General features: G+C 57.2%; 1 protein-coding gene across 7 annotated transcripts in view; it reads right to left on the bottom strand.

Annotated features, from left to right (window-relative positions):
- Positions 1-10,126, bottom strand: part of NIN (ninein) — a 61,012-nt gene extending 50,886 nt beyond the window's left edge. For 4 of the 7 annotated variants that reach the window (XM_085581042.1, XM_085581043.1, XM_085581045.1 and 1 more), the window contains exons 1-2: positions 9,788-9,918; positions 4,150-4,353 (exon numbers count right to left, since the gene is read on the bottom strand). In XM_085581042.1, the coding sequence (XP_085437168.1) occupies positions 4,150-4,332 (183 nt within the window). In that variant the 5' untranslated portion in view covers positions 4,333-4,353; positions 9,788-9,918. Of the gene's footprint in view, positions 1-4,149; positions 4,354-6,580; positions 6,845-9,787; positions 9,942-9,994 lie in introns of those variants that run through there. The other 3 variants (XM_085581044.1, XM_077783879.2, XM_085581041.1) reach the window with 3 other exon arrangements.
- Positions 10,127-15,501: the final 5,375 nt, after the last annotated feature.

The following is a 15,501-nucleotide window of genomic DNA, read 5'->3' as shown; positions in this document are numbered from 1 at the left end:
GAGAGGATGTCAGGGTGTGTGTGTGCCTCTGCCTGAGCTCTGAGCAAACCACAGCAGCCTAAGGAGAAAATCTTTTAGATAACTTGCAATAAACTGCCTTGAGACTGAACAACAGAGACTGCTGAGCCTTTCTTTGGAAGCTCAGGTTGGAGGAGAGACTTTTCCACCACACGGAGCCCCAAACCAGGCTGGGGTTCCCACACCAGGCCTCCACCCCTGTGGGAATCCAGAGCTTCCCTCTGGCTGCCCTGGGACCCTGGCAGGGGTCAGGAACCCCCTGGACAGAGCCCCCAGAGACACTGGCTGTGATCCCTGTCCATGGAAAAGAGTTTTCAATCTTACAGGATCAATTACCAGCTCTGAGGGTTTGATATAAGGAATAATTAAGTGTGGCATGGGTGCAAAAGTAAAATTTTAGGATTCTAGATGAGGGGTCCAAAGGGGACAAGATGGAGGAAATTGGGTGTGCCTTGTCCTTTTTCTCCTCCTTCATGCCCTCCATGTCTCACTGTGGTGTTGGCATTTTTCTGTTGGTTCAGGCTGGGGACACACTGTCCAACGTAGGTGACAGATATTGGCACATTCTTGTAAATGCAGCCCAGGGAGTTTCTGGTATTTAATGTTTGTCACATCCCACTGAGGGCAGAGCCCCACACGCTGCCCTGCAGGACAGAGCTGGGCAGGGCAGCAGAACATGTGAGAGATAAACAGAATAAACAACCTGGAAACCAGCACAGACCAATTATGGCTTCTGCTTTGGCAGGGGGCTGACAGACAGAGACTTTTACAATCTCAGAATCATCAACAGCACAGATTCTACACCCCCAGTGCAGCCAGGGCAGCAGGATCACTGTGGGCACAGGGGAGGATATTTTGCAGGAGGTCACAGCTGTGGCACTGAAGGAGCTGGGAGGGAAGCCCAGCCTGGCTGTCCTTGCTGCAGGCTGTGAATGCAGTGGTGCAGGTGAAACCTGAGCTCCCATCCCTGCCCAAGGACAGCTCCAAGGACAGGCCCTGCACCGGGCCTGGAGGTGCCCAACTTCACAGAATCCCAGGAGGATTTGGGTTGGAAAGGACCTTAAAGCTCATCTCATCTGCCTGCCATGGCAGGGACACCTTCCACTACCCCAGGGTGCTCCAAGCCCTGGCCAGCCTGGCCTTGGACACTGCCAGGGATAGGAATGACTTCCAGGGCTCATCCCCATCCTTGCACATCACCCACTGGTGGAACTCAAAATGTCCCTCAGACATTTTTAGAGGTTCCAGGGCCTGGTCAGAAGCATTTGAGACCCTGGCAGGCAGCTGCAAACAGCTGTGATTTTGGGTTTGAGCCATGGAATGAGTTACCAACTTTGGAGGTGGAACAAGCAGTCACAAAGGGTTAGATAGGATAGTAAAAGTAGTTACAAAACAGAGGGGAAATTTTTTTAGTATTGTACAGGGGAGTTTTAGCACCTGTCCAGGGGGGTTTTTACTTTGTACATGGGGGTCAGAAGTTCTAAGATGGAGGAAAGTGGGCTGATCCTGTTCTTCCTCCTTCTTCTTCCTTCCCTCCATGTTCTTGGTGATGTTGGCACTCACAGATTGGTTTAGAGTAGAAAAGCACTTGGTAACACAGGTAGTAGGTATTGGGGAAAAACTGTAAACATATAATATGTAATATATCATATAAAAGAGCGCAGCAGCCCTGGGCTGGGGGAGAGAAGAAGAGGACACACACAGAGAGGATGTCAGGGTGTGTGTGTGCCTCTGCCTGAGCTGTGAGCAAACCACAGCAGCCCCAGAAGAAAATCTTTTCAATAACTTGCAATAAACTGCCTTAAGACCCAACAACAAGAGGCTGCAGAGTTTTTCTTTGGAAGCTCGGGCTGGAGGAGAGACTTTTCCACCACACAGACCCCAGACCAAGCCCGGGGTTGTCACAGCCCACGAGCACTGTCCCCAAACACTTCTGGTCTGCTGTGATTAAAAGGCACAGAGAGGGCAGCCAGGCACAGCCACACCCATCCCCTCACTCCTGCCATTCCCTGAGGAATCCCAGAACTGCTGCGAGCATCAGGAAAACACTTCCACAGGGGTTTGGCTCTGCCACGAGTCAGAGCAGGATTTCCACCCCACTAATCCCCAAACCATCACAGGGCAGGCAGCACCTCCACCCCTCTCTGGATGCCAGCCCAGCTCCCACTCCTTACCCAGGGCAGGACTTCCAACCCAAACCATCCCACATTTTTGTGATCCCAGAGCATCCATTCATCCCTGGAGCAGAGCCCCCAGCACAAAGACAAGCACGTGGCCCCACAGAGGTGCCCCTGAGCAGACAAAACCTTCCCCCGCTGCCCCCCTCCCCGGTGCCCTCCCATAAATCCCAGCCCCTGGAAGTGCAGGCACACAAAGGCTGGGACCATCTGCAGCAGGAGGGGCAGGTGCAACAAGGCTGTGCTCGGGGAGATATTCCCCCCAGCAGATCCTAGGAAACCCCAAGGAGAGCCATTGAATTTAAATCTGCCTCGTGGGCCACTGCTGCTGCTAAGGGGCAGGGAGCAGAGGCAGGAGACAGATTTTCCTGAGGCTCTGAGGCAGGCTGGAAGGGAGAAGCATCCCCAGAGACAAAGGGGGAATGAAATAAAACGGGATGCCTCGTGCCCTGCAGGGATGGAGCTCGGGGTTGGGATGGGGTGAGTGTGACCTGGCACTCAGGATGCTTTCACAGGGGGTTTTGGTGCCCTGACCAGCTGTGACAGCCACACCTGCCCTTCCTCTCTATGCCACCATCCCACAAGTGGCAAAGCCAGGTGGGATAAGACAAGAGGAATTGGCTCTGAGCTGAAGGAAAGTAGATTTAAATTCAATATTGGGAAGGAATTCTTGGCTGGGAAGGTGGTGAGGCCCTGGCACAGGGTGCCCAGAGAAGCTGTGGCTGCTCCTGGATCCCTGGAAGTGCCCAAGGCCAGGCTGGATGGGTTTGGAGCAACCTGGGATAGTGGGAGGTGTCCCTGCCCATGGCAGGGGGCTGGAACAAGATCAACTGTAAGGTTTTTCCAGCCCAAACCATTCTGGGATTCTTTGATGACAGCATCCAAGTGCCAGGTACTCAAGACAACAGAGCAGCACAGAAAGTCTCTGGTGCTCCAGAAAATGCCACACTGCAGCTCTAAAGGTCAACAACCTCCACCTGGATCCATCCCAGCTCCAGCTGCACTCACTGTCAGCAGAAGAGCTACAGCCCCAGGGCAGGCGAGGAAGAGGAGGAAAAAGGAAAAATTCCTTTGATCACTAAAGGAATTATTTTGTTTGTGAAAACTGCAGTTTGACTGGAAATTGGAGTTGGGATGGCTGCCTGACAGTTGAAAGCCCTGGCTGCCCCTGTTCCACATTTTCCTGATTTTAATGAGCAGTGATGGGATTTCAGGGTGATTTCCAGGGAAGGCTCTAATGCACTCGGAGCACGGCGTGCCGGGAAAGACGGAATGCAGAACACAAGGACATCCAGCTCAACGTGGAGATCCCCTCAAGGGCAAGCAGCTTCTGCTCAGAGCCCGGGATTGAACTCCAGAAAGGTAAAACCACACTGAAAAATGGCTTTGGGAAGCCACCAACACCAGGCAACGTGGACAGAGGTGGATCAGACAGTGTGGGACAATATTGCCTACCTTAGAGAAACACTGCACATGGCTCTGCCAGTCTAACTACAGCTTAAGCCAGCGTAATCACAGCTCAAGCCCTGGATTTATGTCTTGGGATGGGACAAAGTGGCTCAGAGTTTGTCTAAGCACCTGGTGAGCTGGTCTGGGGAGGTGACCTGGGCTAGCAGCACCAGGAACCGGGGCTGGGGGCACGGGCACAGCAGGAGCCTAATGCCAGCACGGGGACTTGCTCTGGCCTTGGACCCTGGGCAAGCACACCAGTGCACAAGGCTCAGCCTGAAGTGCTGGTTCCTGAGTTTCAGAGCACCTGCAGGCAGGGCAGACAGAGCAGTTCTCTCCCCTGTTATCACCAATCCTGCTCCTGGAAGGTGTCCTGTGCCCACCCCAGTCCTGTGGCACCAGAGCCTCAGGAACGTTGGATATACACAAGCCACAGACATCAGCCTCTCCCCAAGACCATTCCATGCACGCAGGAACTGCCCCCTCCATGCCCCCAGCTCCTTACCCTGCCTAGGAGGTTTCCTTGCAGGAGGGTCTGCTGCAGGGCCGGGGCCACCTCCTCCAGGTGCAGCACGTGGCAGAGGTCAGTGAGCTCCTCCTGCCCCAGGGACCCCGTGCCTGTGCTGTCAAAGCTGTCAAAGAGCTCCTTGAGGCGAGCTTCATACTGGTCCTGCTCAGCTTCATCCATCCCATAGCCTGCCACGCTCACCTGCAGGAAGAGAAGGGCCAGGTCACCACGGGTGGCATGGGACAGCAAAAAAACCCCCAAGGGCTGCCACGGCAGCTGCCCACCAGGCTGTTTGGGGCTGTGTTTGCTCACATGAATGCTCCAAAACTGCTCCAGCCTCTCCCATCCCACTGGGGGAAGAAGTCACAGAGCAGAAAGACCCAGGGGGAAAAGCCTGCAGAGCCAAACCCTCGGGAGGGGACAGCCCAGGTGGCACGTCCCTGTCCCTGTGTGTCACCTCACGCCGACTCCTGCCATGGCTCAGCTGCAGCAGCTGAGGTGCTGCAGGGGAAAATTGTTCCCCTGAGCTCCAGTGAGCCCCAGGTGTTGCAGGTGAGGCTTTGGTGAGAAGATAAACAACCCAACAAGGGCTCAGCAGCTGCAGGGAGCAAAGCGTGAGGCTCTGCCTGAGGAGGGGAGGGCAGGAGACCCCAGCCCAACCCTCCAGGGCAGCCACCCCCTCCACGAGCACAACAAACCCCCCCTGCAACACAGCTGGGATCATGGAATGCTTTAGGTTGGGGAAAAAGCTCCCAAGATCCAGCCCAGCTGCCAAGAGCTCCCTGTGCTGCTCCCCCCCAGGTGTGTCAGGTGTGGCTGAAGGCAGGGGAGGGTTTGACAGGCAGCAAACCCAGAGCAGCGTGGGGACAGCCAAAACACACCTGGTGTCCTGCACCAGGCACACAATTTGCCTCAAGTCTTCATCTTCCCCTCCAAGTCAAGTTTCCACCCCCCTCACCCATTGCTAACAGAGGGTCATGGCCCCAGGAGCTGCTCTGGCAGGGGGGAGGAGGGAAATTTCCTCTCTGAAATGAAGGATTTGGCTGGAGCTGTTTGTTCAGCCTGGCCCAGGGCTCCTGGCTGGCTTTGTCACCCAGTGCCACCACACAGCCTGGCTGTGGCTGTGCCACCACCCTGGGGGCACAACAGGCACTGTCACCCTTCTTGGGTGACAATGAGCACTGCAGGGACCTGGTGTCCCAAGGACCCAACTGGGCATCCCAGGATGCTTGGCCAGCCACGGGAATTGTGTTTTTGTGCCTGCTGCAGGTTGTATCAGCCACATTTCCCAAAACAGGGGCTCCTACCCCAAACCTCCTCCCCCATCCAGCCCTGCCCCCTCTGCTCCTCAGGGTTCCTGTGGCTCCCTGTGCCACCAGCAGCACCCCTGGATGTGCCAGAGCTGCTCCAATTGCAGCCCAATTGCACAGCCCTGCCCAGCCCAGGCAGGAAATCTCCAGGGCAGGCACTGCAGCAGCCGTGTCCTTGATTTCCCTGGCTGCAGGAGCAGATGCCAGGGCAGAGCATCCTCTGGATGCCACATCTGGTGACAGGCAGCACGCAGAGCCCACGGGACAGGGACCCTGCACTGCCACGGGCAGGGATGGCTGTGGACACTCCATGGATGGACACAACCCCTCCACCTCAGCCTCACACCCTCCCTGTCCTATTTTTCCCCCCTCCAAATCCCTCTTGAGCTGATTTCTCACGGCACCCAAGCGCTGGGGGGAGGAGGGAGGCACAGACACATTCCACCTGGGGCACAGAGGAGGAGGCAGCACCCAAAAAACTCAGGTGCCTGCGAGCAGGAGGAAGGCAACAAACTTGTTCCCATTCCCACAGCAGCAACCCCATTCCCCAGCTGCACCCCCAGGGCTGCTCAGTGGCTGGATCCTGGTGTCAGGGAGCCCTGCCTGCACATTCCAGCGGCCCCAAAACTCACAGCAGAGATGACTCCAACCCACAGAGCTTCCCAAGCATTTCTGAACCTCTTCTCTTCAGGGTCAGCCACCTCCTGCCCCCCCCAGAGATGTCTCCAGCACCTGACCCTACTGCCACACTGCCAGAACCAGTTCCCCCAGTTAGGGCAGAGAGATAAATGCCACCTCCCAGTATATCCCCGAGCATCCCTGCTGCTGGAGCACTGGGATCACCCCTCTCAATGCCACAACAGCACAGAGCCCAGAAACTCACTGTGGGCAAACCCAGCACTGGGGACCCCACAAAACCAGCGAGAAAACCCCAATCCCCTAAAGGAGGAGAGCATCAGAGCTGCGGGGGCCACCCCTGCCCGACAGCCCAGGTGAGTTTTTGGCCAGGGCAGCCTGGCACATCCCCACAGCCGGAGAGCCCAGAGGGACACGGGCTGGGGAGGGATTCCCGATTCCCAGCTCCAGGAGGGAGCAGGGATGCCAGGGCTGGTGCCTACCTGCAGCCAGAGGCCCGGGGAGCCGCAGGCAGCCCGGCGATCCCGCAATCCTGCACAACCTCCATCTTAGGCAGGCGGCTCCGGCACGCAGCACAAGGTGACCCAAGATGCCTCCTCCTGCCTGAATTATTCAGCGGCGCTTCCACAGCGGGGGGAAAAATGCCACCCAAAGCCTCCTCTCCTACCTGAGGAGCTGGCCAGGCCAGCCTGGCATCAGCCAGCAGGCACGGGAATGAGGTCAGCAGCATCAGAGGCACCTCCGGCAGCCGTGACGGGGATGGGGACCCACCAGAGGCACACAAAGCCCGAATTAAAGGGCAGCCTTTCATCTCTGCTCCAGATGGGCCAGCAGCTGAGATGCAGGAGGGCAGCCAGGATAATAGGGGCAGGCAGGCAGCAGCTGAGCTGGGGCTCCCCATCCCCAGCCAGGAGGAGAGGGGATGGTCCCAGCACAGGGCATCACTTGGTTCAGATTTATTGCTGCCCTTCTGTGCTGTTTCAAGCCCCCCAAAATGACCAGCTAGCACTGAAAAGTGCAGGTTGAGGAGAGTCAGCACCACATTATTCCTTATTTCTGTTCTCCTTATTACCAGCCCGGGGAAGCAAAGCACTCCGGGATGATGAGGAGAGGAAGTTTTCACCGGCATTTCTTTCCTGCTTTTAAATCCACCCCCTCCTGAGAGCCAGATAACCTTCACTGCACACAATGTAGGGGCCCGATAGGACTAAATTCTCAGCTAAATTTAACTCAAACAATGCAGGCTTAAACAGTGATTACTGCTTTGCATATTTAAGCGCCTGGAATCGATATCAACTTTAACCTGGAGCTAATGAAAGCACAGATTGGTCAATCAATGGCATCAGCAAGGAAAACCACCACAATTAGCACAATTATTTTTTTGGGGAGAGCGTGGTGGTTTTTTTAAACAGTGTGAATTACAGAATCCCAGAGTTACTTCAGTTGGAAGGGACCTTAAAGGCCACTTCAAGCCAACCCCCAGGCACAGGCAGGGACACCTTCCTCTAGGACAAGACAAAAATCACATTTGCTGCTGCACAAGAGGGAGATTTTGGGGATGCTCTGCCCAAATGGGCCCCCATGGGCTGCATCACTAATCAGGGCTATGGGTACCTTGCCCTTATCCCAACACTGAAGTCATCACCTCCGAGGGACAACGAGGAAAATTTTTTCTTACTGCTCCTCTTGATTGCCTCGACTCAAATGAGGGCCTGGTAATTAGCAGTAATTACCCAGCGAGGCAGCATCCTGTGGCCAACTCCAAAACACAAGCACGCACTCCATGGGATGTCACTGAGTGTCCCCCGTGTCCTGGAGAGCACGGCCACACTTGGGCACTTTAAAGCAACTTTAAAGCAACTTTCCCTTCCCACTGCACCTGTGACAACCTGGGTGATGTGAACACAGCTGGCAAAATCCACCAGCACCCCAGGTTTTCATGCTGGGGTTGTACGAGATGCCCAGCAACCACCAAACCCAGACTTTTCTGGGAAAGCCAGAGCTGAGGTTGTCTCACACTCATTATCTCCTTCCCTAATGAACCATCTCATCCATCACAGCAGCTCTGCTGAATCACAGAATTCCCTGAGCTGGAAGGGACCCACAGGGATCAGCCAGGGCAGATCCTGGCCCTGCACAGACTCCCCAACAATCCCACCCTGAGCATCCCTAGGAGTGGTGTCCAAAAGCTCCTGGAGCTCTGGCAGCCTCGGGAATGTCACCATTCATTCCCTGGGGAACCCAGGCAGTGCCAGCACCTTCTGGGGGAGAAACCTTTCCCAAAATCCAACCTAAACCTGACACAGCTCCAGACATTCCCTGGGTCCTGTCACCGGTCACCAGAGAGGAGAGCTCCGTGCCCTGTCCCTGTGTCCACCCCAAAATCCCCACACCGTGCCAGGGCAATTTCCAGCTCAGCAACACCCCATCCCCTCTTGGAGCAGCAGCTCCACGAAGGGTCACACCGAGAAACCAAAGGGAAAAACAAAACCCAAAAGGACAATGAAGCACCTTAATGTCAGTACATCACTTGACAGCACGCCCAGCTTTTCCAGGGTCACCACCAGAGTCAGCCTTACAGCTGTGGGCCATTGGCCACACTCATTTTCCTTTTGCACCTCAATGCCATCTCTCCCCGTGCACCCCAAAACCACCCCCAGACCCTCCAAAGTTGGCAGAGAGCAGCGACTCTGTTAACCAGGCTCCACTCCCGATTAGCAAAGCAGCGATGGCGTAATAAAAGCGCCATAAATTTATGTAAAGAGCTTCCAAAGCAGCGCAGCGGTTTGAATATTCACGCCAGCGCGGTATTTGCATTGTAATGGGGCTTTTCACTCCCAGCCTTGCCTCCGTAAGGAAAAACAAAGCGCCCATCTGGTTCGATTTTGCGAATCGGGCTGGGGTCGCTCCGCAGTAAGTCGGGGTGCGATAAAGCCCAAGGTGGAGGCGCAAAGCTGATTATTTCAGAAGTAAACAAAGCGAGCCGGTGATGGATGCAGCGATGCCCCGCACGCCGGGTGATGCGGGATTCGGTGATCCCCGCGGAGCTGCCGGCTCCACCGGAGCCGGGCTCTGCTGAATCACGGCGGCAGCTCCGGTTGGGGAGCACCCAGATGAGCTGGATACACCCAAATTTACACCCAGGAAAATCCCAGCACTGGATGCTCCTAGTCTGTGGATTTTGTCTCTCCTCGGCTCCATCCCTACAGGGATGCTCCAAGGGAGATGGGCCCACGGTTGGTGACCAGACAGCAGATGCTGTCTGCCACCCTGGTGACAACGAGAGCTTTGCCGATGACAAAACAACTGCTGTTATTAATTCCTCCAGCCACAGCCGGCTGCTTCCAGGGCTCAGCCCGGCGAGAGCGCTCCAGACCCCGCTCCCAGCGCTCGGAGCATCCCCCCGGCAGCAGGGACGCACGCCGGGATGGGGGGCCCTGGGCAGGAGGAGCTGTCACCCCGCGGGACCACTGCCACCAGCGCCGAGGGGACCTTGGGGGGCTTTGGGGTGGCACCCACTCACAGACACCCCCTGAAATCACCGCCGCGCCCCGTGGCCACGAGTCCCCATCCCCATCACCCCCTTCCCTCCATCGCCCCCCGCTCCCAGCATCCCATCCCTCCAGCATTCCCCGTTCCCCTCCAGCATCTCGCCACCCTCCGGACCCCCTCCTTCCCCAGGCACCCACCTCGCCGCTGCGCCCCTTCCCCGCCGGCGCGTCCCGGCGCCCCGCACACGCGGCCGCCCCGCCGGGAAGGGCCGGGCAGGGGCGGGCCGGGCCCCGGCACCGCCCGCGGAGGAGGGACGGAGCGGGGCGGACAGCGCTGCCCCCGCACCGGGGCTCGGGGCTGCCCCTCCCCGCTCCCGCAGCCGCCCCCTGCCCGGCCCCGCTCACCGGCTGCCGGTGCCCGCGGGCGCGGCGGGGCTGGCGGAGCGCTCGGAGCGTTGCGGGGCCGGGGGAGGCGCCGCGTTCAAATGCGGCCGCGTTTATTGGGCCGAGGCTCGGGGGCGGCCCCGGGGCTGGCCCCGGGGCGGGGGGACCGGCGGCCTTTGTGCGGCACCGCCCGGGAACGCCCCCCGGCACCGGGGTCTGCTGGGGTGGCCCGCGCCGCCGGGGTACCGGCGTGTCCCCGCTGTTCTGCACACCAGCTTGTCGCTGTCGCGTATCACCTCAGCTTCCCGTTGTCCTGCACCTCGGGATAGTATAACCCTCGGTCCCCGATGGCCTGATCCCCCCGGTGGCGTCACCTCGGTTCCCATCGCCCTGCACCCCAGGGGACATCACCCCATCTCCCTGCTGTTCTGCACCCCAGGGTGGCATCGGCCCAGCTCTCCACTGTCCTGGCCCCTAGGGTGGCACTACCATGGTCCCTAATGTCCCACACCTCAGAGTGGCTCTTCAGTGTCCCATCCCCCCAAATGGCATCATCGCAGTTCTGGTCATTGCGCTCCCCAAGGTGGCATCACCCCAGCTCCCAGATGTCCCCTCCCCCAGGGTGACATCGCCTGAATTCCCATCATTCTGCACCCCACGGGGACATCACCCTGGCTCCCTGCTGCCCTGCACTCCAGAGCAGCATCACCCCGGCTCCATGGGTGGCATCACCCAGCTGCCCGCTGTCCTGCACCCCAGGGTGGCATCACCCCGGCTCCATGGGTGGCATCACCCAGCTGCCCGCTGTCCTGCACCCCAGGGTGGCATCACCCCGGCTCCATGGGTGGCATCACCCAGCTGCCCGCTGTCCTGCACCCCAGGGTGGCATCACCCCGGCTCCATGGGTGGCATCACCCAGCTGCCCGCTGTCCTGCACCCCAGGGTGGCATCACTCCAGCTCCCCAGCGTCCTGTCCCCCGCGGTGACATCACCCTGGTTCTCATCCTCCCACAAGCCAAGTGGACACCACCGAGTCCTTGCTGTGCTGTCCCCAAGGGTGGCATCACCCCGGCTCCACACTGTCCCGTCCCCCAGGGGACACGGCCCTGCAGCTCCTCATTGTCCCAAAAAACCACCGGCACATCACCTGGGCTGTCCCACGCCTGAAGGTCACAGCAACACATCGCTGTCCCCTGCCCTGGGGACACGACACCCCATCTCCCTGCCATCCCCGGGCCTGGGGGACAGCCCCCCAACTCTCTGTGTGTCACCGTGACAGGACAGCTGCTGTGCTGTGGCATCCACCCCTTCCACCGCCCCAGCCCCGTGTTCCGGCGCTTCCCCCTCGATTTTGGGGGGGATCACAAAACCAAGGACCCCTTCTTTCCCCAGGAGCCACCCCGCAGGGCAGCCCTGGGGTGGTGACACACAAGCCACAGGCCCCAGCAGGACTCCAGCCCCCGTTTCAAGCCCGGCAGTCCAAGGCTTGTGGATTCTCTGATGGCTAAAAAAGGGTTCCACCCCCTCTGCAATCCACTCTCGAGCAATTGCATGAGATTATTTTGCTTTTTTTTTTTTTTGTTTCTGGTGAAAATGCCCGGGGCGATATGACTTCTTAGCCTTCTTCCCTTTTTTTTTAAGGCGGCTCTGCTCTGAGAGTTCAAGAAATTTCGTGGGGAGGAGCGAGGGGAACACAAAAAAGCCTCGCACTGGGGGGGGTTGGATAAACCTCGCTCAGATCATAAACCAGGCTTAAAACCCCACAGCAGAGCCACGGGTGGGTTTGCCAGCACACAAGGACATCTGGGACATGTGAGGTGACAGCGGAAAGAGCTCCAAAAAGTATTGTAATAAAATATTGTATTAAAATATTGTAATAAAATATTGTAACAGAATAGTGTAACAAAATATTGTAATAAAATATTGTAATAAAATATTTAGGGATGGCTTTGCTGCATGTCACCTGGCACGTCACTGCCACCTGGCCCGGGGACAGCTCCGTGGCTGTGGGACGTGGCACAGTGTCCCCAGCACAGCCCTGGCCGGGGATGTGGCCGTGTCCCCGCGGTGACAGCAGCAGGGCAAGGTGACTCCAAAGGGAAGGGGACCCTTGGCGAGAGGCTTTGCCGGACAGATGTCAGCAGCCGTGGCTTTGTGCCGGCCGAGGGCTTTTTGTTTGGGTTTTTAACATTTGCCATTTTTCTCCGCCGCTTTCTTCTGCTCTGACACTTGCTGAGGGTTTTTTTTTTTTTTTCCTTTCTTTCCTTTCTCCCTCTCTTCCCACATTTGCTTTTCCATCCCCGCTTCAAACACTTTTTCTCCGCGTATTATGCTGAAGTTGGAACCATCTGGTGCTTTGTTTTGTTGCGAGCCCGGCGAGTGCCAGGACCTTTATCCCCCTCACCCTCCTCCTCCTCCTCCTCCTCCTCTTTGCCGGTGCCTCGCTAATCCAAGCGACAGCCCCGAAAAATCCCCCCCTGTCCCCCAAAAAGCCACGGGCCACACGCGTGCAGGGCGGGCGATGGGGACAAGGCTCGGTGTCCCCATGTCCCCATCCCACAGGGACGTGCTGCTGATCCTCCCAGTGCAAATTCCTGACTCGTTTTTAGGACCAGCTGGTAGCAGAGGCATCCTGCTTTGATTTTCCCCGTAGGAGAAAAGCGTGTTTCTAGGGAGCCGCGGAGCCGTGCCAGACACAAAACCCTCCGAGCCTATTTTTGGAGCTCCTTTCCCAGCGAGCAGCTGCGCTCCGGGATGGGCATTTCCCGGGAAATGCCACCCCGGAGCTGGGAGGAAGGAAACCTCGGCTCAAGCGACCCACGGTGTCACAAAATTCGGGATACGTGGGAAACGCCGCGATTGCGGGACATCAGCCGCCGAGGGTGGCACGGAGCCACCCAAAATCAGGGGCAGGCGGTGGGTGACCCCTGTGCCAGGCCGTGGGTGCTCGGCTCCTGCAGAAACACCCTCCCGGCTTGGCTCGGGCTGCTCCGTCACGCTTTCCTTCCCATTTTCCCTGAACAATGGGGTGCTTTGTTCTAGGGCGAGGAAAAGTCCGGCTGCTGCGCTGGGGGAGATGCTTCTGCATTCCTGGGCTCTTTCCAGCTGCGCCCTGCTGGGCACAGGAACCCCTCGGCCCGACCAGGACAAGGGGAAGAGGGTCATCAAATAGCCAAAGAATTAAAAAAAAAAAAAAAAAAAGAAAAAGAAAAAGGAAAAAAAAAAAAAAGCCATGAAACCATCAGCAAAACGTAAAGGGGAAAAGGAAAAGACGCTGTATGGAAAAAAAAAAACCAGCTGGAGGGAACCTCCCCATCTCCCAGCTGGTGTCGGGAGAAGTTTGGAATGACATAAGCCCAAACTTTGCTATTTTTTACACAAAACAAAGGCTAAGCCGCAGCGGTACCTCCGCGGCTCGCTGCTGCCATCCCACGTCCGGCTCCAATCGCCTTCCCAGCGCCTCCTCCCGAGCCTGATCCTGCCTCATTCCAGCCGAGGATTTTCCCTTCAGCCCAGGAAAAACTCCTGTTAGCCGCCTTTGCTGTGCTGGCTCTTTCATGGCAAGAAATATTTGGGTGGTTGCTCCGTCCTGGTGAGGTTCCCGAGCTCCGTGCCAGCCTCTTCCAGCCCGCAGGAGCTCCAGAGCCCCCGGGCACCGTGCCCATCCCTGTGGGCATCACTGGAATTGTTGGGCATCGCCTCCCCCCCTTGAGAAGTCACTGCTGAGCTGCAGCCAGAGCACTCGCTGGGAATGGGGAAAAATTTGGGATGGAAGGAGAAGCTATGTCCTGTGAAACCAGCTGGGAATGGGGAAAAATTGGGGGTGGAAGGAAAAGCTCTGGCCCACAAAACCAGCTGGGAATGGGGAAAAATTTGGGGTGGAAGGAAAAGCTCTGGCCTGTGAAACCAACTGGGAATGGGGGAGAAATGGGGATGGAAGGAAAAGCTCTGGCTCATGAAATCAGCTGGGAATGGGGAAGAATTGGGGGTGGAAGGAAAAACTCTTGCTCATGAAACCAGCTGGGAATGAGGAAAAATAGGAGATGGAAGGAAAAGTTCTGGCCTGTGAAACCAGCTGGGAATAGGGAAAATTGGGAGTGGAAGGAAATACTCTGCCCTGTGAAACCAGCTGGGAATAGGGAAAATTGGGAGTGGAAGGAAAAACTCTGCCCTGTGAAACCAGCTGGGAATAGGGAAAATTGGGGGTGGATGGAAAAGCTCTGGCTCATGAAATCAGCTGGAAATGGGGAAAAAATGGGGGTGGAAGGAAAAGTTCTGGCCTGTGAAACCAGCTGGGAATGTGGAAGAATTAAGGGTGGAAGGAAAAGGTCTGGCTCACAAAACCAGCTGGGAATGTGGAAGAATTTGGGATGGAAGGAAAAGCTCTGTCCTGTGAAACCAGCTGGGAATGGGGAAAAATTGGGGATGGAAGGAAACCTCTTGCTGATGAAAGCAGCCGGGTCTGTTGGTCATTTCCCCCGTTCTTGTGCCCCTGGAGCATGGAGGAGCAGCTGGAGCTGCTTTGTGGCACCTCCTTGCAGCAGCTGCTGCTGGGGAACGCCTGCCCACAGCCCCGGCTTCACTGGACCTGTTTGTCTTTGCATTTGCATTTTGCTGCTGAGGCAGGGTTAGATTAGATATTGGGAAAGAATTGTTCCCTGTGAGGGTGGGGAGGTCCACACAGGGTGCCCTGGGTCCCTGGAAGTGTCCCAGGCCAGGTTGGACAGGGCTTGGAGCAACCTGGGACAGTGGAAGGTGTCCCTGTCATGGCAGGAGTGGGATGGGATGGTCTTCAAGGCCCCTTGAACCCAAACCGTTCTGGGATTCCATGATTCCAACGCAGCACAGGTTTTAATTTGGAGGGCAGATGAATAAAAGCAGCTCCAAATGCCAGCCTGGGTGGCTGCTCCTCTGGGAAAGGTTCATCCCAGCCCTCCCCCAGCTGATTGATGGGGTCCCTGCTGTGGGCCCCACTGGCAGCTGAGGTGATGAAGGGCTGGCCCAGCTGTGGGTGTCTTCCAGCAGCACATCCTCCTGCAGCTGGCAGGATTTCCCAGGGAATTCTGCTGAAGCAGGGATATTTCTCTCCCGGTGGGAAGTTTCATCCTGAAAAAGTCTAGCTGACTCACCCTGACATGGCTGCAGGTGGGAGGCTCAGCAGCAGCAGGTTTCCACCCTTCCTGCTCGATCCTAGGCACACCAGCTTTAGTGTTAAACCATTTAAAATGATTTTTACTTTTTGACCTGGAAGCATTCCCTCTGTGCTCCTTGCCTGTGGAAAGGCTGTTTTCCCTGGTGTGGCACCTCACTGCTGGCGCCATGCTCCCCCTGGTCTCTTTTGGAGGACAGAGGACTGCACATTTTCTAGGGTCCCCTCTAAACCCACTCAGCCCTGGGTCATAGGGGGCTGGGTGGGTTTTTCTAGATTTTCTGGATTTTAAACCTGCACGTCCTTGGGGGACAGAGAACTACAGAGCTCTCCTGGGGTGCCTGGGGGACAGGGCACTGCCACCCTGGTGGCATCCCTC

The sequence above is a fragment of the Lonchura striata genome, chromosome 5 (genome assembly GCF_050655825.1).
Source record: "Lonchura striata isolate lonStrDom1 chromosome 5, ASM5065582v1, whole genome shotgun sequence".
Lineage (NCBI taxonomy): Eukaryota > Metazoa > Chordata > Aves > Passeriformes > Estrildidae > Lonchura > Lonchura striata.
The sequence above is the reverse complement of the archived record's forward strand: the minus strand, read 5'-3'. Positions and strand labels throughout refer to the sequence as shown.